The following is a 27,410-nucleotide window of genomic DNA, read 5'->3' on the forward strand; positions in this document are numbered from 1 at the left end:
TTTTCTGATTATTTTCCCAAGCTTTAGTTTTTAATATAAATGCACCAACTTCGGACTTTTCATTCCCCCCCAAAAAAATTAAATTGAAATGGGGAATTAGAATTTATGTGGCAATCAAAACGACGTTCATTTTAATTTAATTACTAAGTACTTTTTTACTTCATTTCAATGTCCTTAATTCGGTGTCATTTTGTTTTTACATCTATTCTCATATTTCAGTTTCGTTCTCTTATTATTATGATATAGTACTACTATTTCAACAAGTCGTGGTAGCAATAAATAAATTAAATAATTCGAACTTAATAATGGAATAATTTCATCAAACTAAAACACAAACAATCTTTTGACTTCATAAAGTTGGCATGAATTCACAAGGAACAATCTGTAGACATTTGAATAACCATATATTATCTCGTAGTAAGAATTAGAGCACAAAAATGTCTAGACAACAAAAAGAACAATTGGAAGACTTGTTGATCTTACTAGAAGAACCAAAACCTCAATATGCCCAAAAATACTACAGTCCAAGAACCTAGTTCATCCTTCTGATGAGCTCATTGATGTAATCTTCACGGTTTCCGGCATCTCCACCTTCGACGTAATGATTCCTCTTTCTCTGCAGGCCACCCAAGGGTGCAGAAAGTTGGAACGGCCAGAGGAAGTTGTTGGCTTCCTTAAAGTGAGGCCCAACAGTCAAGATCTCATGGATAAGGTCTTCGATGCAGATGATACCGTGCTTTCCAAGTGTCTGGAAATAGGAATCGTGCATCAGTGAAAAATACCTAAATAATGAGAAGAAGCCTGTATCTGAAACAAACCTGTTCAATGATCGAGTTGTCTGTCAAAGCAATGCGCTGCTTGTTAACCTTGCCGAAACCCCTCTTGTATATCAGTTCTCTCACACTCTTCAAGTTGGGATACCTGAAAGTAACAGCATTCTAAATTGGTCTGGAAACTTGAGAAGGAAACTGCTGTCAGTGCGACAGTTTTAGTAAATTAGAAGCATACCCAAAAGTCACATATGGTTCAACCCTGTGCAACATATTCACTGTTGCCTTGTTAACTTTTAGGAACACTCCATTAAAAATCTGCAGCCACAAGACTGAAATCATATTAGTCAGTGTGCAATAAAAGCGAGTAACGGACTAGAGATATATCAACACTAAACAATCATCATGTATTTATGAACAATAAACTCAACCTTTTGAAGTTAACAAACATAGAATCCATGAATTATAATGGGAAACTGTATCTTAATATGATGAACTGACATAAACATTAATTTTCAGTCAATTCTATCATCAATCAACACCTTCATTTACATATCTACAATTTCAGGAAAGAGGCCAACTGTCTAACTGCTTACCTAAAAGGGTTTGATCATTAACCATGGTAATTTGAAATAACCACAACCCAAAGATAAGACATACAGTTAATCTTAACAAAAAAAACAAAAGGAAAAAAGTAAGATATTCAACATAACCTGTCTTAGACGCAGCAGCTGCAAAATCTTCTTTGTCGTTGGATGCATTGCATTAATACTGAGGCAAAAATGGAAGGCAAGTCAGACAATGCCCTATGCAACACGAATCACATCACTCCAAATAACACAAGTCCCGTACCCACGAATTCGAATGATGAACAACAACTTAGCTTCGGGATTCACATAGAATCCTCCTTTCAACCTCGCCTCACGCTTCAGCTGAATGAGCTCCCTTTCCTAATGCAAAATAAACAACGGGAGTTAGGCAAACGACAAGTGGTAAAATAACTCTCAGATAGAAAAAGTGTCAAATAACACCTGCGCTGCATACTCCTTCGCGTAGTCCTTGGCTCTGTTGTAAATCAGCTTCCGGTTGGCAGACTTCTTTTCCTTGAGAGCAGCAACCTCCTGCTTTTTTACTAATGCCCATTCCTCGGCTCTCTTCTGTTTCTTCAAAACAGACTCTGGAACAATTTGTCCTCCCTTCTCAGCCATACTAAACAAAACCAAACGGAGCTCATTACTTCTTCCAATCACAAACACTAGTCCAAAATTTACAATCCTAACATTTGCACAACCAATACCCTATGCAGAACTAAATTATCTCTACCAAAATTAAATACTAAGTAGTATTTCAGCAACAAAAAAATTCAAGCAAAATCCTATACATAAAAGAAACCATATGCCAATAACGATCCAAACAAAAGCTAAATAGCAATTTCTACTTGGTGAGATCAGCTAATACACAAAAGTAAATCTCCAAAAACACAAATAGATCAGTTCAGATCATACAAATAAACACACACATAAACACACAATAGATCGAAAATGAATTAATAATAAATGAAATGAGCTTACGGTGGAGGCGGATGAAGATTTGCCGGTGAGGGTGAGGTGGTCCAAACGGCGATGACGAAGACTTAATTTCAGTTCAGCTAAATAAGAGCTAGGGTTTTAGTATATCCAATTTCTTTTTGGGCCTAATTATTTTGAGAATTCAAATATATATTTAGTGGACCCAATACCTCTTGGGCTGAACTAAAAATTGGCCTACGTTTTTGGGTTTTGGATTTCTTACATTTTTATCATTTTTTGGACTTATAAATGTGCGTTTTCCCCTTTTATAGTATATATATAAAATCAAATTTTATACTCCCTCCCCCTCTATCCCATTAGAAATGAATCATTTTCCTTTTCAGGTTGTCCCAATTAAAATGAAACGTTTTCTAAAATGGAAACAACATTCTCTCTACTTTTTCTTCTCTTTTACTTTACTCTCTCTTCATTAACTCACAAAACACTACCGCATAAAATCTTGTGCTGGAAATCAAATGTTGCATATTTATTGGGACGGAGGGAGTACTAAGATTTTTTGATGTGCAGAGAATTGGATGACAATTTTCATGTGGTCATGTAAAATTTTGTTACTATATGGTCGCGTGAATTATGAAAAGTTGTCCAGAGACTCCATCCGACTGGGTGACATTGTCGCACTTTCTAACCACCTCTATCCGGTGGGGTGAAGAAGCGGTTGTACGCGAATTCCCTTCCCGCTGACCTTGACCCTCCGCCCACGATGCTTCCCGTTGTATACCCGCTTATACTTCTAGTCGTTGCCTTCACTATCGTTTTCATTCATCTCCCGGCCCTTCGAAATTTCACTTCAATTCTTCTCACCACAATCCACTCCCACACACCAACCATAAAACCTAAACCACTGGTTGTCCTTGCCCCTCCATCGCCATACTTTCCATCGTCATAGCCATGTACCACCGGTTCTTCGATCAATATCTTACCAGAAAATTATTTACGTAAGAGGGCATCATCCATGCACCAAGATCCTTCTCCACACCATTAATTTGAAATTTGAGTTAGAACTATACTAAACTCGCATATATGCATTGTTCATTTTTGCACAATGATCAATTAATTGATTTGTAGTCATTTTTGAAATGTGACAAGCAAAATGATCAATTTCATTTTTATTTTATTTTTTTTGCAAAAACCAACTATTTTAATCTTTCTTATCTTATTAATCTCTTATTTTACTTTATGTTCACTACTATGTTCACCTATTATTTTCTTAAATCTCGCACTATTAATTAATTAGGAGTAACTTGTAACGAAAATTACAATTACTACTACTGAAAATAGGAGTAATTGATAGAATGCCGATGAGATATATAAAATCAGCAAAACCAATAATAATGGATTACATATTACATGAATGCAGTAAGTATATTTTAGTGTATTGATAGTAATATAATTATCAGTTACAACCATAAAATCTGTTCATATACATGCAATGCAATGCGCGGGAAATTTCTGCGAAGCTTCTGCATCATGACGATCTTCACCGTTATAAATCCCGGATCGAATTTGTTCGCAAAAGCAATTGGGAGACTGGTTTGAAATTAGTAAACTTTTCCCGAATTTCAGCTGTTTTGAACGGCATGGCGGTTGATTCGGATTCCTAGAATTTCACAACCATCGGCCGAAAATTTGCTAGAGAGAGAGAGAGAGAGAAAGAGTAATCAGTATACGCATTGTGTTAACAAACGCAGCTACCACTGAGCGACGAATCTGCTCCGCTCCGATCCAGTTTCTCCGGCCACCGATTTTTGTGTTTCACGGAGCGGCGGTGCAATGACCACCGGCGACGAAGACGAAATTCACCACGACCTCGAGAGAGGCGCGCCACCGGAGGAAGGTGGCGGATCATCAACCCTCGCTCAAGAGTTTTCTGACCCTTTCGACATCGCCAACACCAAAAACGCGTCTCATAATTTGCTCAAGCGCTGGAGGGTAAGTATACACTCCATTTCCAATGCAATCAATTATTCATCTCTATCATTTAAATTGATTATGTTATGTAACTGTTTTAGAATTGGGATAAACATGGAGTACTTAGTACTTTATTTATATGGAGTACTAACTTATTTGCAAGTCTTGGCCCTTTCCAGCAAGCAGCTCTTGTGCTTAATGCTTCTCGTCGCTTTCGCTACACATTAGACTTGAAAAGGGATGAAGAGCAAGAAAAGAGAAGAAGAATGATTAGAGCTCATGCTCAAGTCATCAGGGTACTACATTCATAAGCACCTCATGGAATTTCTAAAATGCCTCACTTCTTTATTTATTTATGCGCTACTCGTCTGCTGATTGTAGGCTGCATTGCTCTTCAAATTGGCTGGACAGCGAGCCACAGGTATTTAATCATTTATTCTATTGCTTTATAATGTTTCTGGATCATTAATTCTGAGTTTTGTCGAAATAAACTGAGAGCGAAGCTTCTAACGACTTCATACTCCACTACACATTAACAGTACAAGTGCAAATATGAGTGGTAGATTAGTTCAGTGGTTATACTTGTATAATAAATGGACTAATACTGCTGCTTGAAAAGCTTCTTGGTAGATTAACAAACCTGAGATTAACTGAGATGCGTACAATTTTCCATTCCCAAGGTTCTATTAGCAAATAAGTAGTGCTGCTTGAAAAGCTTCTTGGTAGATTAACCAGATCTTTTTTTGTTTCAGTGTTAGGCACAGCAGTGATTCCTCCATCTCCGTCTGGGATTTATGGAATTTCACCCGAACAGCTTGCTTCAATGAACAGAGATCACAAAATTGCTGCATTCGAACAATATGGAGGGGCAAGATTCCCTTTTCCCTTTACATCTCTTTAGCTATTTTCCAAGATGTATGGCTCAGTAATTTAGTTTTGCATTTTTCCATTTGTTCAGGTTAAAGGCATATCAGGTTTGCTACGAACAGACGTTGAAACAGGGATTACTGGTGATGATGACGAGTTCGCACAGAGAAGAGATGCCTTTGGCTCAAACACTTATCCTGTGAAGAAGGGGAGGACTTTCTGGGTAAAGTTTTACGCAGATTGTTACTTTGGTTTGATTATGCATCGATTGGAACTGTAACTTTATAGTATATCTATTCAAATATGTGTTCTAATGTCCTTGCTTTTCATTTTGTGTAGATGTTCCTATGGGACGCCTGGCAGGATACAACTCTCATTATTTTAATAGTAGCAGCTATCGCATCTTTGGCTCTTGGGATAAAAACTGAGGTAACCGTAGAATACAGAAGTGCATAAGTCCATTTTCACCATTGAGTGTTGTCCTATTACATTTATTTGTGTAATCTTCCAACCATTTGTAAACATAGTCTTAGGCATATGATATATACCATTTGGAACTTCCATCCAAACGTGGTTTGAGAAACTTAAGATAATGCTATATCAACTCCCTTTTAACAATTCATCATTCTTGAAGGGCATTAAAGAAGGATGGTATGATGGAGGAAGCATCACCTTTGCAGTTCTTCTGGTTATTATTGTTACAGGTAATTTAAAATACTTCTTATAAATTTACTTTGAACTATATTTCGGTATGCAATATGTCTGACATTTATGCTGTCTTATTCTTTATATGCATCTATTCTTCAGCAACTAGTGATTATAGGCAGTCCCTCCAGTTTCAAAATTTAAATGAGGAAAAGCGAAATATTCAAGTGGAGGTAATTTTAGGCAATGAAGCTATATATTTCCTTCTTTTATTTTGGGCTTTAGATAAGGTGAATGATGATGTATATACTCATGAGAAAAACTGAATAGGTGATCAGAGGAGGTCGGAGAGAGAAGGTTTCCATATACGACATTGTGGTTGGGGATGTCATACCTCTGAAAATAGGAGATCAGGTCACAAATAATTTGATTCAGTTGTTTTATCATTCATTATTTAAAAGTTACTTGCCATAATATGTACAGGTTCCTGCTGATGGGTTAGTTACGACTTCCCATTCTCTTGCCATTGATGAATCCAGCATGACTGGAGAAAGCAAGATTGTAAGCTGGTTAGATTTGTTTCTGGTTACTTTAGATCATTTATCTAATATTTCTCACGTCTCATGCCACTATGCAGGTTCATAAAGACCAAAAAACTCCATTTTTGATGTCGGGTTGCAAGGTGGTAGATGGTGCTGGAACTATGCTGGTAATATTACTACAACTTTAAACAGCCATTAACCGGACATTCTGAATAACACAGATTTTTTTGTTGAGGGTGTGTATGCGATCATGTGAGTTTGTTTTCCTGTTTAAACACTTCCTGATGCCTAAGGCCACTGCAACACCATTTTCAGCTAGAGTGTAAGAAACTAATTGATTTGTACTAGTATAACTATGTATTTTACTATGACTTGCAAAACACATATAATAAAACAAACACACGTGTCTTTGCAATGCCACTGTCCTACGCGGTAGTGTCATTAGGTGCTAAGTTGGTCAAAGCGATCTTTACTTTGTTTATCAGAGTATGTAGAGAAATATGTTACATCTATGGTGACTATTAGTTTTCATAATACTCGATGATAATTATTTATTACATGATTGTGTTTTAGGTAACTGGTGTTGGAATCAACACTGAATGGGGATTGTTGATGACTAGTATATCAGAAGATAATGGTGAAGAAACTCCTCTGCAGGTAATTATTGGATAATGGTCGTGTAACAACAGTTTGTCGTATGGCAGTTATCATACTAAGGATCCTGGTGAAATTTACAGATTCGTCTGAATGGTGTGACAACTTTCATTGGCATTGTCGGTCTCACAGTAGCTTTCTCTGTACTCGTTATACTCTTGACTAGGTAATTTGGGCTTTGTTATTGGCATCTTGTGATGTGGTCACATTGTATTGACAATTAATTACCCCAGGTATTTCACTGGGAATTCGAAAGATCCTGATGGAACTATTCAGTTTGTTCGTGGGAAGACCAGTCTCGGCCACACAATTGATGGTGTTATACATATTATAACCGCTGCAGTAAGTTTCTTCTTTCTGAAATGGAAATGAAAAACATTTAGAGTCTTTTCTATTTATTGACTGAGCTCATATTTAGGTAACAATAGTCGTTGTTGCGGTCCCAGAAGGGCTTCCTTTGGCTGTAACCCTGACGTGAGTATGAAAATGTTACCTACATAGAATTATATCAGGGTCTATTAATTTATATATTTTGAAACTGAAACAGCTTAGCATACTCCATGAAAAAGATGATGGCCGACAAGGCTTTGGTATGTAAAATTTTCTGTTGTTTCCAGATCTCTAATTAAATCACCTATGTACATTTTTTTAGCATACGATATCTATATACTTGATATCCAGGTGCGCAGGCTCTCGGCCTGTGAAACTATGGGATCTGCAACAACCATTTGCAGTGATAAGACTGGAACTTTGACTCTGAATCAGGTGAGTTTCAATAGTATACCGAGTTCTATCCAAAAAACTGGATGCATTTTTAATCAGGCTCTCGGCACACTACATTTTGATACAGATGACCGTAGTTGAGGCTTATGTTGGTACAAGAAAAATTGATCCCCCTGAAGATAGTTCCCAGTTGCCTGCATCAGTTTCCTCTCTGCTAGATGAGGGACTAGCTCAGAACACTTCTGGCAGTGTATTCTTATCTAAGGTATTCTTTCTCAGCTTTCAAGTGCTTAAACATACTGATCAAGTCATAAGGGGCTAAGGTTGTCACTGTTAATGAGAGGTTAAAAGAATGCAAAAATAGCTGTCTGTTCTTCCTGGGTAGCACATGATGCATTTCCAAGATTTCAGTCTAACATTTTTTTGCAAAGTTTCTTCCTGTCTCATCAAGTTAGCTACAATATGTGATTTCAGTGGGAAGAAGTACAACACTTTTCAGCTCAGCATGCTGAAATCTGCCTTCTTGTTTTTGTCATGTTACATACTCATATATTTTTGTGTGTATTTCTAAGGATGGTAAAGTTGAGGTGTCTGGATCTCCCACTGAAAAAGCCATTCTTCAGTGGGGTGTCAAGGTACTTCTGGCCGTGCTCTAGCATCAATTCTTCAGTTTCCATCTCGACTTTGTGATCACCTTTTTCCCCTTTCCCTTTTCAGTTGGGAATGAAGTTTGACAATGTGAAATCTGAATCCATAGTTCTCCATGTATCTCCTTTTAATTCTACCAAAAAACGAGGTGGTGTTGCTGTTAGAGGGCAGGTAAGTGATCCATATAGATATTTGCTTAAATTCTATGTAAGTTATATTGTTTATTCTTTCACAATAATCTAATCTCTGTACATGTACTAAACACCATCGTCTGAGAGTCCTCAAAGATCCGAATTCATTAAAAACATAAACCTACTTTTCTCATTCTTCAAAAAAAATATTTGAGAAAGTATTCTTCACTTGGCAGGCTGGATCCCAAGTTCATGTGCATTGGAAGGGAGCAGCTGAGATTATCTTAGCTTCATGCTCAAAGTATATTGATGTCAATGGTTCTTTGCAGTCAATTGATAATGATATGGTAGGTAGTTTGTATGATATAAATGATCCAAGTAAGGTTAAAATGTAGATACTTACAGAAGTGCGTAACACCTTATTCAGGATTTTCTTAAAGATGCTATTAATACAATGGCCGAAAAAAGCTTGAGGTGTGTTGCTGTTGCTTATAAAACATTTGAAACAGACATGGTTCCAACGGATCAAGAGCAGCTGTCACAGTGGACTTTACCAGAAGATGATCTTGTGTTGCTGGCTATTGTTGGTATTAAGGTAACTAACTTGCACTTCCTGTTTCTGTAGCTGTAAGTTCTATCTATTTCTGAATGTAACGTTTATGTGCTTACCAACAATTCGTTCCTGTACAACAGTGGTTTTGGTTATTTGCATACTCTCTAATACCAAATACAAGCCTCTTGTCTTATGGCATCATTTCACTGCATATTCAATATTTTTGTAATTAAATAGTTGTATTTCAAACTTTGTTATGCAGGATCCTTGTCGTCCAGGTGTTAGAGAAGCAGTGGAACTATGCACGCATGCTGGTGTTAAGGTATCAATTTTGTTTGAGAGAGCTTCAGACATGAATGCTCATTGTAAGCTACTTACGTAGCATTCCTTTTTATCCATATAGACACTTCGTTTGCACCACAGCCAACTATATACTCTAGTTTTTAATGATTTGCAGCCCAGAACTTTGCTTAACAAAGGTAAAATAAAGCATGATTTGTTAAACTTCTGGCTAATGTAATCCTTTGGTATATAATCCTTAGTCTCGAATTCTTAACACAGTGCAGAAGTGCTACTGTTTGCTGTTATCTGATATAAAAGCAGGACATGATGTGTTTTTTAACCATTAGGTGCGTATGGTAACTGGAGACAATATTCAGACAGCGAAAGCAATTGCTCTGGAGTGTGGTATCCTTTCATCAAATGCAGAAACTGGTGAACCCTACGTCATGAAAGGGAAGAGATTCCGCGAGCTGCCTGAGAGAGATAGAGAAGAAGCTGCAAAATTGCTTTTGGTATGTTTTTATCGAGAAGACCTCTCGATTTTGTTAGCAAGCTATGCTTTATACAAATGACTAATAAGCATTATGTTTGACAATTAACAGGTTATGGGAAGGTCTTCTCCGAATGACAAGCTTCTACTCGTTCAGGCACTGCGTAAGCAAGGGGAAGTTGTTGCTGTCACAGGAGATGGAACAAATGATGCTCCTGCACTCAATGAGGTCTGATGAGCTTTTATCATGCTTTTGATAATGTTTAAAACCTGCCTCCTACATTTTTTTGTCTGAGATGTGAGAAAAACTTTAGTTATAGATGATTCTATCGACGTCAATTACTCATTACTTTCTGTATTTGTAGGCTGATATTGGTCTTTCCATGGGTATACAAGGAACTGAAGTTGCAAAAGAAAGCTCAGACATCATTATCTTGGACGATAATTTTGCTTCAGTTGTAAAAGTTGTTCGATGGGGACGCTCTGTGTATGCAAATATCCAAAAGTTCATCCAGTTCCAGCTCACTGTAAATGCTGCAGCTTTGACAATTAATGTAGTTGCTGCAATTTCTTCTGGTGATGTTCCTTTGAATACAGTGCAGGTGCAGTATCTCTCTTACACCCTAAACTTTTTTCTTGATATCTGATGTTATAGTATCTTAGATTTTTAAGATTGACAATTTGGATAAAGCGAATTTCAAGTTAGAAACCGAAATTTCTTTTAGTTTTGTCATACTTCATGTGCTCGTACTTATATGCAGCTTCTCTGGGTTAACCTTATCATGGATACTCTGGGAGCTTTGGCACTGGCTACGGAACCACCAACTGATCATCTTATGGACAGATCTCCAGTTGGCCGAAGGTATGAATTTTCAACCCCAAGTAATTTAGAACTCGATAATTTGGTACACGTAATGTCATTAGGCTGCAAGGTTAAACTTTTGAAACATACTATATCTGTACATTTCTCTTTTCTAGATTTTTTAACCGCGCAGCTAATCTGATTTGCATTTAAGTAGTTAACATGCTGAGAATACGATCCGTTGTTTACTTGTTCACACATTGTTCAGGGAATCTCTAGTAACAAATATCATGTGGAGGAACTTGCTTGTCCAGGTATAATTTAGTTTCCAGTGAATTGGCTTTTGTTCCTTTTATTTAAGATAAAAAGGATTCCAGATAAACAATCCCATTCTACCTTATCTGGTGCAGGCTATATATCAAATAGCAGTACTCCTTGTTCTCAACTTCGAGGGGTTAAGTCTTCTCAAATTGAAGAACGACAACATACAACATGCTAACATGGTTAAAAACACTGTGGTATTCAACGCATTCGTCCTCTGTCAAGTAAGTGCAATCTAATCCAAGTGTACGCATCAGATATGCTAGGCTTTTTCTGAATAAATTTTCTATTCATCTGATGATTTACAGATTTTCAACGAGTTCAATGCACGGAAGCCAGACGAACTTAATGTCTTCACAGGTGTGACCAAAAACCACCTCTTCACTGGAATAGTTGGATCGACATTGATACTACAAGTAAGTGAATATGATATAAATATATTTTGAAATTCTAGTTTCTATGGAAACTAACAATAAATACTAATTTTTCTTTCTTTTTTTTCTGGAACTAGATAATAATCATCAATTTCCTTGGGAAGTTTACCTCGACAGTGAAGCTTAGTTTCCAACAGTGGTTGATATGTTTTCTAATAGGCATTATCAGGTTTGTCTATTTGTCTTGCTTATTTGTATTTACCATGGACGGTTCATTGCTACTCATAATCTGCTACATTTGTCTAACTTCTTCTCTCTTGCAGCTGGCCTCTCGCTGTAGCCGGAAAATTCATCCCGGTCCCCAAAACGCCGCTAGGCAAGGTCTTCGTCAAGCCATATCAACGGTGCATCGCTGCTCGTGAAGCACGAACGTGACAAGGCCTTTATGGCGAGCGCGGTCATCAGCTGCAATGCTACCATTATAGTTTAATTTTAATTAAGTGTATTGTGGCATGCTGACAAACTGAATCTGGATTTATTGATATATATATTCCATCTATACAATATAACTCTGTTTTCTTATCTTTATATTCATTCGTGTCACTTACAATATAACTCTGTTTTCTTATTTTGGAAAATCCAACTCCTAAAGTATTCTGTAAAGTTGTGATATAGTATGTCACTCAATCTTTTTAAATGAATATACCAAACATGGATGCAATACAGTAACGTATACAATGTATCAACAAATCATTTTGTAGTGTCTCTATATTTATTACTACATCACAGCAAAGCGCCTCTGCAACCTACCAAAAACCCTTTCAAGCCAAAACACGAGAGAGAGGTTTCTACCAAAAACCCTTTCAAGCCAAAACACGAGAGAGAGGTTTCAATTAGAAACAACTGAAATACATTTTGCAAAACAAACCCTTTCCCCAGCTTAGAAATAGAGCACATATCGACTTGGTGTGGGAAAACTGCCACTGCCCATAGTGTGAACCTAGCAAAAACACGAGTATGCAAAGTGGTTCTTTTTAGTCACGTAAGACGATATGAATTCTTCGGGAGCTGCAGTTGAGCCAGGAATATCCGCAGGAACAAGTATCTGAGTCTTGCCAGAAGCTATTCTCTTCCCAGCAACATTGGCATAGAAGAGCCCGGATATGGCTGGAACGAAAACATCACTCTCCGAGCAAATGTAGTAATCTATCACCTTCTCAAATTCAGTAGTGTCTGAGTTCAGGAACTTGTCCTTGTTCTCCATGGGCATTATTGACTCCTACATCAGTTTAGAGAGAATGAGATGTTATGTACCATCAAAATATGTTTTTAGATCAACAAAGCTTCAGTGAGATGAAAACCATACCTTTGTATAAGTTTTTGGGAAGAAGTCCTTTAGAGCATCAAGGCTGCTATGCCATTTTGTTTGGGTCACATACACTGTGGTGTCCTTTTCAAAGCCCAGCTTCTTCAAAAAGAAAGCTATATCTTGAGGACTATAGCAACTTTTGGATCCAGAGCCACCATTCTTGTGGCAACCCTTTTTCTCAAGTATATCGACCCTCAAGTCAATAGCCACAAACTGCCCGTTTGACTTCTTGCTGAGGGTCTTGAGGCGGTCAATCATGGAGTCAACAACTTCACGAACTTCCGTCTGAGGCTCCAGTGTCCCAAACATGGCTAAACATGCAACAGAGTCTGTGTTGGTCGTCTCTTTATCTTTTTTCATGTTAACTGATGGGAAGTAGGTAACCAGCCTTATGTTGCCCTTGGTTTTGAAAACTGCTTCTATATTGTCAGCTACATATTCTTCGGTAACCCGATTAGGGACCTTCACTACTGCAAGATTACGAGCTGATATTTTAGGCTGGGATTTAACGACTTTGACCACTCCATCGAGGCTCGTAATGAATTTATCAACATCATAGACATCATCGAAGTTCCTGAAAGATATGGAGCGGTTATAGTGAGACTATTTGTGCTTCATCATAGAAGAACAGCAGCCAACAGAAAGGTGGAAGCCTCGTTTTACCTTCTATCACCGGGTTCACTTCCTCTAATGTCTGGGATTACAAGTGTCGCCCGTAGTTGTCTTGCAACAACTACAGCATCAGCAATCTGATCAAAATGATAACCAGTTAATGAGCAAGCAACAGACGAGAGAAATGAAGTTTCTCAAAGAATAACTACAGCACATTAACCAGTCGTAGTTATTTACCATTACAATTTAAGCAATGGTCCATTAAAGCTATTCCTTTTCAAATGTTGGACCTTTCTCCTCATCACGCGCACCAGAGAAACTTATTCTAGAAGTTAAACGATGCATTTATGGAGTAGGTTGTATAGTGCAAACAAAAAAAAGGCAATTTGAATATGCAAGTTCTCTAATATATACATCATTATTCATTCCATCCCATTTAGAAACAAAATGAAGAGTGCAACAATGTCTCGAGTTAAGCACACGAATCTACCTGAGAAACATGGTATTCCGGGCCGTTAGTGAGTGAGAACGTAACATACCCAAGGGATTCAACTGACTCCTCTGTCACCAAAACATCAAATAAGACACATTCACAAAAAAAATGGTAAAAGTTTGATAAATCTAATGAACTCACCAAAAACCGGCTTCTTCCAACACGGCTTCAATGTCAGACCATCCTCCTTCCAAGTGCCATCAGCCCCTTTTGCAACACTAGCAATCGTATGCTCCGCAACCTTGTTGGTATCACGAACAGCCGGCTGTGAAAAGAGTAAAAAAATCAGCACATGAACAGGAAAAGAAAAAAAAAAAGACTCACATTTTCTCCATCAGTAACTGAAAAACACAACCAAAGTCCAAAACAAAAACTATCAAAGCTGAAGCATCTAACAACAGCCCATATCAGTCTCCCACACTAATAATTCAATCTACTCCAATATCACAGATGCATCATTCCAAAAATACACAGATCAGGAGATGCAAAGAAACAAACAACTAAACCAACCTAACCACTCAATACCAAATCAAGCTAAACAGAAACAAAGCACAATAATCAAATCAAACAGTAACTTCGACAAAACGACAAGCAGAATCATACTTGAACCGTATCGAAATGGTCGCGCTTGATCATGTCGCCTAGCATCACGAACATAGTAACCGTCAGCACCCCAGCCAGCACCTGCCTCGGATCCACACCCATTGCTTTCAGATCTCACTTTCGTTTCTCTCACTCTCTCTCTATACCCGCGCTCCAATCGAATCGATGAGAGAGAGAGGAGTAGAGAGCTGCAGTGTGTGTCTTTATCCTCTTTGGATGGTTGGGTTTATTATATAATTATTCAATGCGATTATATGTTATAATTTGAATAATCACCACGCCGTGATTGATTAATCATATGTAACTATAGATTTATACGCGCAGTGGCACCTCCACTGTGTGTACTTTTTATGTTTTGAGAGAGACCACCGACAGTTTACCGAAAACGATTGGCCTCCTAAATCTCTGCATCTCTCCTCCTCTCTCTTTTTGTCGGATTCCTAGTTTTCACTAAATTCTATGCAAACTCATCATGCCACCCCAATTTCACTATCTCCACACCAAGATGTGCTCCTATTTAAAGTATGTATTTTTGTTCCTAAAATTACTCCAATTTTGGGAATCAATTCTAATGTATATAGCCAGATTACTTATGGGTATAAGATACTCCCTCCGTCCCAGATTATGAGTCATTTTTTTCCTAAAATCCGTCCCAGTTTAAGAAATTTTCATATTTGATCATACAATTCTATTCCATTCTTCATCAAAATTACATAAAAATGTCATTATCTACATTAAAATAAATCAAAACAAAAATCAAAAGTCAAAAGGGACTCACCTCTTACCAACTTCACCATCTCACTTAATTTATTACACACTCCAACATCTCAATTCATTTATTACACACTTCAACTCATTTTTAAAATCCGAGCCATGACAATAAGTGACTCCAAATGTGGGACGGAGGGAGTATGTTGGAAAAATGTGCAAATGAAATTCGAACACCGTGCATTGATTTTGGCATATGATGCAGAATAGGTAATACTATAGTACTAACATTAAGTGAGAGTGAAATTATTAGCTCAAGCACATAAAATGGATTTTGATATGCTACTCATCAATATTTAAATCTGATGAATTATTAAAATTATAATGAAAAATTTAAAGGATAATCTATTTATTGTTGCGGTAAGAACTGTAGTAAAATAGAAAGTTGACTATTAGTAGTTCCTAGTAGTATTGACTATTGAGTATTCTATTTATAAAGAATTGAAATAAACGTAAATCGAGGCGTGAATTAAGTGTTTTCCGACTTGTATTTCAGCATAAATTTTGGTGGCTTGTCAACTCATCTATCTATAATTTAGTTAACGTATCATCATCTACCTAATCTTCAATTTTAGTAGGTAAAGAAAAGAATGCGGAAATTAATACTAGCATTTATAATTTAATAATTACGTATCACATCATAGTTGCATTTATAATTTAATAACTATCGTATCACATCATAGTTTGAAACCTTGAAACTATTTTAGTATGCCTGACAACCAACCAACATATTTTATAAATATATTTTTCTTCTAACAACCCAATTTTAGAGGATTTTGTGGTCGAAATATCATACTAACATTTAATATATAAAAAAAAAAATTATACTAGTACTGTAGTAAATACAAATGCGAAGATGTTTTGAAAATCAGTAAACAATAATGTTCACCTGAATTTGCGATTTTCAAACGTATCACAACATCATTTTAAGAACTAAATTCCAATCACATTCCACTATTTTCATCAACTTTTGTAGAGTACTGTATTTACCACAAAATTGACGTTGTCTTAGAGCATCCACAATAAAAATAGGTCAGCCATAGGCCAGCCATTCTCTCTCTGTCATATCATCAGTACTAAAAATCCACCTGCCACATCAGCATTTTACTCAAATAGGTTAGCCTAAGGCCAGCCACAATAAAAATAATTCAAAAACAACTACATTTACGGAATTAAACACAAAATACGGAATTAAATTTACGACACATATACGGGAAAATTTTGTTAATTTTATTTAAATACAAAAAAGTACATTAACTAAAAATAAAAAAAATACATAGTAAAAAAAATCCGGGCTTCCACACACGAGCCACCGCCCCACTCTACTCCTCACTAATTAATTAAAAAAATACATTAAAAAATGATAGTATGTCTTGAATCCGTTATAGTTTGCCGCTAGCCGAACGGGGGCGCGAAGAGGCCCCCGACCCGACGCTATGACATGTTTCTGTTTTAGGTCTTAATTTTGTATTTGGCCTAGCCCGTCGTCTGTGTGCCTATTTAGAAATTACATAATTAAAAAAAATACATTAAAAATGCAATAAAAAAATGCATAAAAAAAAACATTAAAAAAATGCAATAAATAAAAAAAAATGCATAAAAAAATACATTAAAAAAATGCAGTTAGATAAAATGAAACTAAAATCGCGTATATAAATGTTTTCAAAAATTTTCAAAAAAAAAAACGAAAAATGGGCGCTGGCCGATCGCTGGCAGATTTGCACGCCACAATGGCGGCCAGTGCCCTCAAATCAGCTAGCCCACGCCGATTTCTTCGCCGATTCGCGGCTGGCCGTTTCCAATAGTTCGGTTAGCCGACCGGCTAGCGATGCGAATCGGCTAGCCGCTATTGGAGATGCTCTTACACTTTTACTGATGAAAAACTGTAATTGCCAAGAAAAAAAAGCAAAAAGTGGTACTGAATAGATGTTTATAGGAGTAATTGCAACGTTTTGAAATCAGAGGAATATTACAAATTTAAATAAACATTGCATCATTTTCTACAATTAACCATAAATTGAAGCACAAGAAGTTGCCAAGTTTAAAATATGATTGAACACAAGAAAATAAAATGATAATGCTTCTAAAAAGCAGTATCATCATACACAACAATTGGACTTCTAACTCTATGGATTCCATCTCTCCATTCAAGTGAAGCACCAATCTTTTTCTTGCCACCAATATTCCCTTCTACACTAACAACAAAAGATTTCCTCTCGTTCAAGGCCTTAAACCTCAAAATCCTCGGCCTCACAGTGATGCTGATACCAGAACCTCTGACGATCTTGGCCCGATAGACGGCCTTTGCACGGCCAACATTAGTCACCCTTCTCGTAAACTTAACCGAAAACGATGCATTCCTCTCAACTTTGACAGCCATTGTAGGATAGTTGAGATCATGATGTTTTGATCCAACATTGCCGGTTTTCGGGCAATTGCTTTTGTTGTCTCTAGTTATTTGTCGTACTGTTGTTGTGTTGTACCCCAAACTACATAGTAGATTGATGTAATCGTTGATTGAGGTGTCATAGATGAGCCCGGGACTTGTGGCCCTAACCGGATCGATGTGTCCGGCCCCGTATGCAAATTCCGCATCCTTGATTTTTTGTTTTTTCAAGCTCCACGCTGCATGTGGCGAACAAGTGTTAAAAAGTGGCAGTAATACTTTATTTTCAGTGTATAGGGTTCGGATTTTGTGTCTTTGTCAAATCCATTAAACATGAATTACCTGTAGTCATGAGTGCCGATTTGACGGCGGCTGGCGACCAATCCGGCCGGAGAGACTTCACATAAGCAGCAGCTCCAGATACATGAGGGCAAGCCATTGATGTTCCAGAAAGAATGCTGAAGTTGACAGCTCTCTTGTCGACGAGCAAGCTAGGCGTTACAGCAGGCGAAAACGCAGCCAAGATGGTCGTCCCAGGCGCCGTCACATCAGGCTGTTGATTGGATAGATCAAGAATTCATGTCTGAAAACCATGTTTATGTCCAAATATGATGCAATGCAGTGTGTGTTTGTACCTTTAGAATGTTTGGAATGATGAGATTTGGCCCTCTAGCTGAAAAACCAGGAACTCTTGGAGCTGAGTGGTCATACCTAGTTTTTGTTGATGAGATATATGCTTTAGGGATTGTACCTGCTTGCCTACAAGAGTCTCAATAGAGATATTCCAAAAAACAAGAATTAGAAAATTTGGGCATATTTGAGAAAACGCTGGAAGCTGGTTTCTGACTTTGAGGAGTTGATGTAGCTGAGAATCGAGGCGAACGCTCGATGCGTTAGCCTCGATTCCGGGAACGGGACGACAAAGGGAGGGTAGATGGAGCGTGTTTTCTTGATGATCCCAGCTGCACCAGCAAGGATTGCCTCAGTTGAATCTGCTAATTCATCACAAACTACAATCTTGTTTCTCACTAGAGTTTTGGTCAAACATCCTTCAGCACATTTCCTGTGAAAATTATGAAGTCAAATAATATCACGAATATAAATGAATAAACCAGAGATTTGACTCAACTTTGGATACAGGCAAATATAGCAAACTAATAGTAGGATTTGGATTTGAGCCTAAAAATAACATGTACGAAGCCCACAAATGTTTTACATGATTGTGAAGTGACTCACTTCCTTTTAGACTCCATGCTCAACAATGTCCAATAATATTGTCAAGTGTCAAGAACCCAAGAAAGAACCTAAGTTGACTTACTTGGAGTTTACTTCAGTGCAGTTTCTAGAAACATCCTTCCCATAAACAAGAGGCCATTTCACTCTCTTCCTCTTAAAAGTATCAATAGCACCACCCTAGTGTAAAACAGAGACAACATAAACAATATAAAAGAGTGTAAAAATAGCGGTTGCAGATTAAAAGTAGCACAAAAACAACCAAAAAAAAGAACATACTTCAACAACACGGCCATTTCCGAGCTCAACTCTATCAAAAAAAGCTCTATCAAGAGTGCTCGCTCCGACTGAGAACACCCACGGCGCGACGCTGCTGATGCCTCCCCGTATCGGCCCATTGTTGCCAGCGGACTGCACCGTTAGTATCCCCTTTTGCACGGCATGAAAAGCAGCGATGGAGATCGCGTCGTACTTGATATCAACGGGATCGCCTAAGGAGATGGAGATCGAGATGATGTCTACTCCATCAGCTATAGCGTCATCGAATGCAGCTAGGATGTCAGTGTCTAGGCATAGAGGAGAGCAAACTGTGTAGATGGCAATTCTTGCGGAGGGTACTCCTCCTCTCGCTGTTCCGCGGCCTAATCCGTAGAAGCTCGCGTTTTTCACCACCCGACCCGCAGCCGTGGACGCTGTGTGAGTCCCGTGGCCGTACATGTCTTGAGCTGAGTCGGACACGGGGCCGTAGAATCGCGCACCTACCAACTTCCTGCGAGAAAACTCCTTTGCCTTTAATATGTAACCAGGAAGGCCTCCCTCCACGTCCCAATGCATCATACAAAAAACACTAAACTTAAACCACTTACACTATTCATGTGCTTATCCCACTTAAATTATACACATATTTTTTCTTTATTATTTATACTTTGGGTTAAATATATACACCAAAAGATCAAATTTTCATTAGTAATAACTAATACTGTTAAATAATTTAAAAATAACAAATTACATAGTTTTAAAAAATGAAAATTAGATCATTTGAAAATAAAAAATGAGATCGGCTGCCTTAAACGAGTGCTTTGGGGTGACGTTTATAGACCAAATGGGCTATCTCCTAATCTCATGTTGTTCTTTATATATGAGAGATAAATTAGGAGAAGAATAGTACTTGTTGCAAGAGAAGTTCTTGCCACCTCTGCATGCTCCTTTCCATTTCTTAGGTGGAGGACCGTAGCCGCGATCGTTGAAGCTTTCCGATTCAGGCCAGACTCCGGTGTCGATGACGCCAACAATGATGTTGCTTTCAGCTGCTGGCATTCTTTCTACATCTTCGGGGAATCCCATGAAATCCCATGATCTTGTTGTCTGAGTTTGTAGAGTACGAGAAGGGAAAATCGAAACTACTTCTTCAAATCCTATGTAGTGAAAAAAGTAGAAAAATATACAATCTTTCATATAAATAAGGATAAACAACAATATTCTTAAAATTAAAACACAAAACTAAGCTTACTAGCCAACTTGTTTCTTTCTGTTTTAGTGAGATTGGCTGCAAAGGCATTGAAACTCCTGTTGTAACTCCTCACCAAGGATTCACTAACAAAACTAGAAAGAAAAAACACTCACACACAAATTAAAAATAGGAATATAATAGATCGAAAACACACACACACAAAACACATAAAAAGGTGTCATTGTTCTAGTAATGTTCTACCTGCTTTGCATGACTTGTTGAAGCATGTCCAAATGGGTCGCCGAAACTGAGTACTGGTCGTGCTGTTGGATACCTCCCATGTACACTACATGAACCTGAGATGAACAAGTTCATATGCATATGTATATATAAGATGAAGATGTGCCATATTTTAGGAATTAAACATGAAAAGAAATGGTTAAATGGGGACTTGCCTGCCTTCCTTCTTCCGAAGCATAACTCAAAATGATGAAAAAAGATGAAAATATAAGAAAAATATAAAAGAATCGAAACAAAAATACTGTAGCCATCTTTACACCTATGAATCCAAGATACTATAGCAACTTTTTTATAGTAGTTGCTAACATATTCTTGTTGGTATATAAGTATATAAGGAATCCTAAGATTTCTTCAATTCTTTGTATTTGGTTAGTCTTAAATGTCAATCATGTGTTTGAGGAAAAAAAGTGGGCAATAATTTCGCTATCATAATAGTACTCATTTCTTCCCTGTCTGAAACGTGATTTGTTTCTAAACTTACGATGGGGCATGCTTTGTTTATTCTGTGGCACATCCAATGCCATATAATATTCACAAAGTGGCTGAATTTAAGCAAAGTTAGTATCTTTTTAGAAGACTTTCTTCACATTTTATATACCTTTGACAGTTCCGAGGATTCTACTTTGTATTTAGGAAATTCCAGAGTTAAAATATATTATCCAAAACAAAATTCCATTATCCTCATGCATGAGACAAACAGTACTAAGAAAGGCTACTTACAAATCCGAAACCAGAAGCCTTGCATTCAGATCAAACATGCTCGTTTAAGCAATAACTCCCTTCAGCTCTTTGACATTTGTTCGAGCAGTTAATCTGCATCTTTTTCACCACCTCTATTTCCGTACCTATTTGCTTCCGGTTGAGCTTGCAGTCATATGAATTGAGACGGGCGGCGCCGCCCAAACACAAACACTCCGCTGTGGTAGGTGGTGACGGTTGCCGTTGCCGCCATTTTTGTCAGGCTGAACTGGAGTAACGGACCGGATTTATAATCTGAGCCCATTAACATAAAAGCTGCCCAATTAACAAAAAGCGGCCCAGTTAAATAAGGAGTTATAGAATCCAAAGTGTCATTTTAATTAAAAATTAATTTATCTTCTTTTATTAATAATACTCCCTCTGTTTTTTATAGGTAATGGATATGGCACGAGAATTAAGACAAAATTGTTAAATTAAGAAAGACGAGAAGAATGATATGGTAAGTAAGAGAAGAAGAGAATAATAAATAGACTCTTCTCTACATTATTCTCTCTTACTTTACCATTTCTCTATTTTAATTATTTATTATAATTTTTATAAAACGAATGCTCAAAAATAATTTGGGACTGCTAAATTAAGAAGACGATGAAACTCTATTCAGTTGATAAAACATTTTTTCTCAATTCAATAGGTTAGGAATTCAAATCATCACGAGAATGAGTAGGGAATCTTTATTGATCAATTTTTTTCAAAAAATAAATAAAAGTTGTGGATTAAGTAAGTTTAAGATGATTTTCTCAATTTTATATATAATTATATTTCCGCAAGTTATAATTTGTATATTTAATAGTACTCCTATCAATCTAGAGTAATATAAGTCAATCGTGAAAACCAATTATGCAATTAGCATAATATTTAAAATTATATTAAAACAACAAAAACACTCTAGAGTAATATAAGTCAATCGTGAAAACCAATTATGCAATTAGCATAATATTTAAAATTATATTAAAACAACAAAAACACGCATATTAATTAAAACATTTTTGGATATAAAAAGAAAAATCTTATTTAAACAATACATAGTAAAATTTAATGTCAACACCGTCAATATGAAGTTATTAATATACTCCCTCCGTCCCAGATAATTCGTCCCAGTTTTCCATTTCGGTCCGTCCCACATAATTTGTCCCACTTCACTTTTACCATTTTTGGTAGTGGACCCTATATTCCACTAACTCATTCCTACTCACATTTTATTATAAAACTAATATATAAAAGGTAGGACCCACATTCCACTAACTTTTTCAACCCACTTTTCATTACAATTCTTAAAACCCGTGCCCGGTCAAAGTGACCCGAATTATCCGGGACGGAGGGAGTACAATTTATAATGTTCAAAATATGGAGTCATTGTCATAGAAAAATAAAATAAATATAATCTAACTTCATATTTATCAATTTCAAAAATCTAATTTATTAAATTAAACAATAAATTCATCACATTAATCCAAGTCATCACATATATCCATAAGAATTTGTTACTATCATATATGTCTCTTATAAAAATAATAATGTAAACTCTCCACCTATATGATTGGGTCAACTAATTAAAAAGTGTATTGCTAACAAACAATGTATTACTAGGTAGTAATCCGTTCATATTAAAACATTTGTCTCCTACTTCTCTTTGTACTCCAATATCCCTCCACCTTATCATTTTCCCAACATCTTTTATCCGCCTCCATCTAGCTCGGGCGCTCTTCTTCATCACCGGTTATCGTTTCCTGCACTTTTCCCATCTTGCATTGGGCAATTTATTCCATAAGCCAGTTTTTCACCATCTACATGTAATAATTTCAAACAAAAATCAACTACATAACCTATATTGCAACTTTTGCCATTTCGTTGACTTTAGGTGCTATTTTTTCATGAAATCTGTGGAAGTGACGAAGTTTGAGATGAATATGCAATACATTGACTTCAAAATATTATAAATGGCCAGTGGTATATTCTAGTAGTATTTATAAAAAAAATATTATTAAGACAAAAAAGATTAAAACAAAACTAAAAAAAAATAAAACAAATTAGCATTAAAAAAAGCTTAAATATGGATTAATATCACTTAAACATAACATGATCCCCATTCTTCAAATTGATGATTTATACATGTACACAAAAACAATGTGATATTTTACCCTCTACGTCTGTTATAACTCCAACCCTACCAAGAGTCCAAGCTGCATATTTATCTAAAGGATGGGAGTCATTGGTTCTGGACTGGGTGTTGAAACTCTTCCTTCAAGAGACTCCTCTGATATGCTATCTTTCTTCTGATAAAAAGCTCTAGCTAGATCATGAATCTTGAGCTTGGTAGAAGCAGCAGAGTTCAATATACACCGATTCTCGTACGCGAATTTCGACACAAATATAGCTAGAGCCAAGGATGATGACAGACCAGCAACCAGAAAGAGTCCTTTGAAACTATCTGCGCTGAGGCTTTGGGTGTTCACTGTTGATGTTGCTCCATCACTGCCTCTGCACCCTCCTTCTTTAAACCATTTTCTTGAAATCCTTTCCATCTCCTCATTCTCTTTCAGCCTCAGGATCGCCTTTGAAACATCATCAACTAGTGGCGATCCCTTCTGAAATGCCTGAGAAAGAGGTGCGTGAGTTGGACGTGCCCCTGAATATTGATCGGCGTGTTTAGGATATAAATAAATATACAGACTTACAAATCCGAAACCAGAAGTTTGGTATATTGGGCCAATCATAGTATACTTCCTGCAATATTTGGAAAGAAACATCCTAATGTAAGGGAGCTCATCAACAACAGCAGCCACTCCTCCATTCCTGCTACCTTTGGAGAGGGCGACGTCGTATTCTTCCAGCGTTTGGTAGCTTCTGAACTTGGAGGTGTCGAAGTTCATGTTTCTCAAGAGTCCGGTGACGAAGGAGCCATTCTGGTACCCGACGTACTCACCCTCCTTGATCAGATCGTGGATGTCGGTGATGGCAGGCTGAAGCTGCTGCACAGTTAGCATTGATGCCAAGCTTGCTGTGTAACTCGAGTTCAGAACCAGCATCACAAACATCCATATGATCACCACAAATCTTGTTAAATTGCTAACTAATCTCTCCCCTGTAATATAGTTAGTTCATATTTAGATAAACAGACAATGAGAAGTGCAGCTCAATTGGCAAAAACACTTCCCCAAAGAAAGAAAGGGATAATGAAATCAAAATATGTGCCTTACTGTGTGCAAAAACAATAGTTGAGAAGGAGAACCAGAAGGCAGTTCCAACTTGGTGCAGAGGTGGACCTTGGAATTCCTCGTTTACGCGATGCTCAAGAGCCCAGACTACGAATCCGGTGAAGAAAAAGAATGCACCGGCTGTTAGCCAGAGCCCTGTCGTGAGAGGTTTCATGAAAATCCAAGCGTTCTTGCTGTCGTTGGCCTTGATTGGGACGATGACAGCAACACCAGATTCTGTGTAGGGGATGGTGAAATCGAGTAGCTCCGATCTGTTTGCTGTGATGGTGAAATCTCCAACCACTATATCATATTTCTGTTTGAGACATTGGTTAGTGTTGCATATGGATAAAAAAATCAAGAAAAACTAAGACCAAGAGTGGCAATCATTTAACCTCATAACTGGGATCCGAATGATTATTTATGTTTGAAATATCACTATAATCTCCACCTTTCTGGTGATCAGTATATTCATTGAGGAAAAACTCATATGGCACATCATATGGTAGTGATTCCATCACTTGTTTGAAAACATCAACGCAAAAGCCAGTTGCTTCAACAGCATTTGTTTTTGAGTTCCTCTCAACTCTGGTGAACTCAGGGAATCCGCTCCTATTAGCAACTCCAACCTTCAGCTTATTCCCGTTTGTTGAAACCTCCCATCCTATGGGCATGATAACTCCTCGTCCCGGCCATACCACGCCCCCAAGATCATCCTTTTTAGTAGAGTAAACTGCCATCGGGTCATCTACCTGCAGCTTCTGAGAAATGCCGTATCTTTCTGTCCAGAATCCGACTCTGTTCGCTCCTGCACCAACGACATTCACTATCTCAATGGCAGATGCTTGCAGCTGCCCGTTATTGATATGGAAATCACCACTCAGCCCTTTGGACTTATAGTTTCTGATCAAATGAACTAAAGATGGATCACTATTTGAAGTCCCTATTGCTTCCAAATCTGTCAAATTCCACCTTTGCCCAGGTTTCTTGAACCTTGGTGATGCCACACCAACGCGCTCGACTGAATCAGCTATCGCTGTGGTGCTGTCATAAGCCCACAGCCCAAAAACATTAAGTTCTGTTCTGTCCATCTCCGGATTCTCCTCGTGAAACCTCCTTCTCCATCTCTTAGTGAAGCGGCTAAGCTCATGTGATCGTGGAATGTAAGGCCTCACGCCTAATACGCCTTGCATTGCCTCAATGGTTTCTGAATCAACAGAATCCAAGAGACTGGTTAGCACGTCGGAGATAATCCAAGCATACCCCTCGGCCATCATCCCTGCTTCTTCCGCCATTTGGAAGAAGCGGGAGGCGAGATTTGGTAGCATGACCACGACAAACACCCTCGTTTGCAGGGTCTTCAACTGCTGCAGTTGTTGAAAAAGCTGGTGATGTTTAGCAGAAGGAGATACAGCACTTAGTTTTGACAGTAAAACATTGCTGTTTAGCATTTCTTCAGCCAAAACTGGTACTAATCCACTCCCATAATTGCTGTCTTCATAAACTAATGTCACTTCCTTCCAACCAAAGGCCTTCACAACTGCTGCAATTGCTTTTGCCTGGGAAGACGAACACCATGCCGACCTAATGAAGTATTGCAATTCTTTGGATGACAGGGTTGGGCTAATTGATGGAGATATCACCGGAACTTTCACTTTGTCACCTATGTCTATCACAAAATCTGCTTGAACGGATCTCTGAGGCCCGAGTATTGCCATTACTTGAGTATTCTTGAGTAGTTCTATGGCTGCAGTAAAGGTCTAATGAGTAAAAATATTGAAGGCAATGAAATAGGAGTAGTACAAATGAGAATGAGATTTACCAGCAGAAGCTGCACCAACAGCATCAGTGCCGGAGTTCCTGAAATGAGGCACGATCATGGTTGTGTGGTCACGGTTAGAGTAGAAATCTTCGATTGCCATAGAGATGCAAGTCCTGCATATCTTTCAAAGAGTAGTGTCAAGATCAAGAATCACACCTACATCAGCCTTTTCAGCTGTTGCATTTCGACAGTTCAAGCAAACAACGCAAAAGCTCACGAAGATAAGCCAAGAAATGCAACAAAATCTTGGAATCTCCATTAACAGGTATCAAAACTCAAGAATAAGAACTTAACCGTTAGAAAGATAGACATCGGTTGCGCGACAGAAGTGATAGAACAAAGGAAATTCCAGACACCTCTCAACATGTGGACTAGAAAATTTGTCAGCATGCGGACTAACAAAACCAGATTTTTGTTCTAATGCAGCTCATTAAATATTGACCTTGACTTCGACGAAATCCCTTTTCACATATGTTGAATGTTGACAAACAGGCATGTTTAATTTCATCAGTTTTCTATTTACTTAATTGTTCTACTTATGCCGACATATTATCAAGAATCAGTGGTCCACACACGCCTTCTAATCTGTATCACAATATGCCATCTGCACAAGTCAATGGAAACTAGTAAAATTCTAGTTTCCCCAACATCTGCATCAGTTGCATTTTCAACCAAACAATGCAAAAGCTCTTTGATAGTACTTTTTTACCAAAACAAACTTCAAGCTTTCCTTCTTGATAACATGAAATCCTGATTGATGGACATGGACTGTGTGCTAAAATCGTTTCTCCACTAGCTTCTGGATGCATTGATGTATCATCTTTTTCCTGAACAAAACCTAAAGCAATATCACAAAAAGAGAAGAAGATAGATAGCTTTCAATCTTGATTATGCATTAGACAAACAGTACAATTGTACAAACAAAGGCTACTTAGTGCTCAGATCAATCATGGTAACATATTAGCCTTTCTTCATCGCACCACGTGTAGCTCGTTTAAGTAATAACTCCCTTCTCCGGAGGCTGCGTACGGCTCCACATTTCCATTCCGAATTCGCTTTGCCATTTGTTCGAGCAGTTAATCTGCATCTTTCTTGCCACCTCTATTTCAGAATTCGAACGCA

The 27,410-nt window shown here is 37.6% G+C and overlaps 5 protein-coding genes across 9 annotated transcripts; 1 reads left to right on the forward strand and 4 right to left on the reverse strand.

The window, feature by feature from the left end:
• Nucleotides 1-325: 325 nt before the first annotated feature.
• On the reverse strand, nucleotides 326-2,454 carry LOC125203282 (60S ribosomal protein L7-2-like). The gene is made up of 7 exons (XM_048101591.1): nucleotides 2,342-2,454; nucleotides 1,802-1,979; nucleotides 1,623-1,720; nucleotides 1,484-1,541; nucleotides 1,009-1,088; nucleotides 819-921; nucleotides 326-748 (listed from the first exon to the last, which is right to left on the reverse strand). The coding sequence occupies exons 2-7, from the start codon at nucleotides 1,976-1,978 to the stop codon at nucleotides 533-535; spliced, it is 732 nt and encodes a 243-aa protein (XP_047957548.1). The 5' UTR covers nucleotide 1,979; nucleotides 2,342-2,454; the 3' UTR covers nucleotides 326-532.
• A 1,675-nt stretch (nucleotides 2,455-4,129) lies between these two features.
• LOC125205092 (calcium-transporting ATPase 9, plasma membrane-type-like) lies at nucleotides 4,130-11,891 on the forward strand. The gene is made up of 32 exons (XM_048103907.1): nucleotides 4,130-4,288; nucleotides 4,447-4,563; nucleotides 4,649-4,688; nucleotides 5,020-5,135; nucleotides 5,226-5,357; nucleotides 5,474-5,563; nucleotides 5,769-5,838; nucleotides 5,942-6,012; nucleotides 6,110-6,193; nucleotides 6,263-6,340; nucleotides 6,417-6,488; nucleotides 6,895-6,978; nucleotides 7,059-7,141; nucleotides 7,209-7,317; nucleotides 7,394-7,449; nucleotides 7,523-7,565; nucleotides 7,657-7,740; nucleotides 7,826-7,963; nucleotides 8,271-8,333; nucleotides 8,416-8,517; nucleotides 8,714-8,824; nucleotides 8,905-9,072; nucleotides 9,293-9,352; nucleotides 9,660-9,824; nucleotides 9,915-10,031; nucleotides 10,168-10,404; nucleotides 10,564-10,664; nucleotides 10,873-10,918; nucleotides 11,015-11,149; nucleotides 11,234-11,341; nucleotides 11,437-11,528; nucleotides 11,623-11,891. The coding sequence occupies exons 1-32, from the start codon at nucleotides 4,130-4,132 to the stop codon at nucleotides 11,732-11,734; spliced, it is 3,243 nt and encodes a 1,080-aa protein (XP_047959864.1). The 3' UTR covers nucleotides 11,735-11,891.
• Nucleotides 11,892-11,978: 87 nt separating this feature from the next.
• On the reverse strand, nucleotides 11,979-14,598 carry LOC125205093 (protein MANNAN SYNTHESIS-RELATED 2-like). Its single transcript, XM_048103908.1, has 6 exons — nucleotides 14,377-14,598; nucleotides 13,915-14,038; nucleotides 13,771-13,841; nucleotides 13,332-13,417; nucleotides 12,666-13,242; nucleotides 11,979-12,578 (listed from the first exon to the last, which is right to left on the reverse strand). Exons 1-6 carry the CDS (start codon nucleotides 14,476-14,478, stop codon nucleotides 12,300-12,302), a joined length of 1,239 nt encoding a protein of 412 aa, XP_047959865.1. The 5' UTR covers nucleotides 14,479-14,598; the 3' UTR covers nucleotides 11,979-12,299.
• Nucleotides 14,599-17,102: 2,504 nt separating this feature from the next.
• On the reverse strand, nucleotides 17,103-21,498 carry LOC125204577 (subtilisin-like protease SBT4.3). Of its 2 annotated transcripts, XM_048103263.1 has the most exons (10): nucleotides 21,234-21,498; nucleotides 20,475-20,569; nucleotides 20,274-20,365; nucleotides 19,932-20,178; nucleotides 19,043-19,532; nucleotides 18,849-18,943; nucleotides 18,378-18,593; nucleotides 18,166-18,289; nucleotides 17,873-18,083; nucleotides 17,103-17,769 (listed from the first exon to the last, which is right to left on the reverse strand). In XM_048103263.1, exons 2-10 carry the CDS (start codon nucleotides 20,552-20,554, stop codon nucleotides 17,228-17,230), a joined length of 2,097 nt encoding a protein of 698 aa, XP_047959220.1. In that variant the 5' UTR covers nucleotides 20,555-20,569; nucleotides 21,234-21,498; the 3' UTR covers nucleotides 17,103-17,227. The 2 variants fall into 2 exon arrangements, with proteins under 2 accessions (XP_047959220.1, XP_047959221.1); XM_048103264.1 differs by lacking the exons at nucleotides 20,274-20,365; nucleotides 20,475-20,569; nucleotides 21,234-21,498 and having other exon boundaries at nucleotides 19,043-19,579; nucleotides 19,932-20,115.
• Nucleotides 21,499-23,327: 1,829 nt separating this feature from the next.
• On the reverse strand, nucleotides 23,328-27,126 carry LOC125205006 (glutamate receptor 2.7-like). Of its 4 annotated transcripts, none has more exons than XM_048103789.1 (6): nucleotides 26,998-27,126; nucleotides 26,289-26,401; nucleotides 24,862-26,213; nucleotides 24,470-24,782; nucleotides 23,948-24,354; nucleotides 23,328-23,866 (listed from the first exon to the last, which is right to left on the reverse strand). In XM_048103789.1, exons 2-6 carry the CDS (start codon nucleotides 26,386-26,388, stop codon nucleotides 23,465-23,467), a joined length of 2,574 nt encoding a protein of 857 aa, XP_047959746.1. In that variant the 5' UTR covers nucleotides 26,389-26,401; nucleotides 26,998-27,126; the 3' UTR covers nucleotides 23,328-23,464. The 4 variants fall into 4 exon arrangements, with proteins under 4 accessions (XP_047959746.1, XP_047959748.1, XP_047959745.1 ...); XM_048103791.1 differs by having other exon boundaries at nucleotides 26,289-26,409; nucleotides 26,998-27,085; XM_048103788.1 differs by lacking the exon at nucleotides 26,998-27,126 and adding an exon at nucleotides 26,583-26,671.
• Between the last annotated feature and the right edge of the window lie 284 nt (nucleotides 27,127-27,410).

This window comes from Salvia hispanica, chromosome 2 (assembly GCF_023119035.1).
Source record: "Salvia hispanica cultivar TCC Black 2014 chromosome 2, UniMelb_Shisp_WGS_1.0, whole genome shotgun sequence".
In the NCBI taxonomy this organism is placed as follows: domain Eukaryota; kingdom Viridiplantae; phylum Streptophyta; class Magnoliopsida; order Lamiales; family Lamiaceae; genus Salvia; species Salvia hispanica.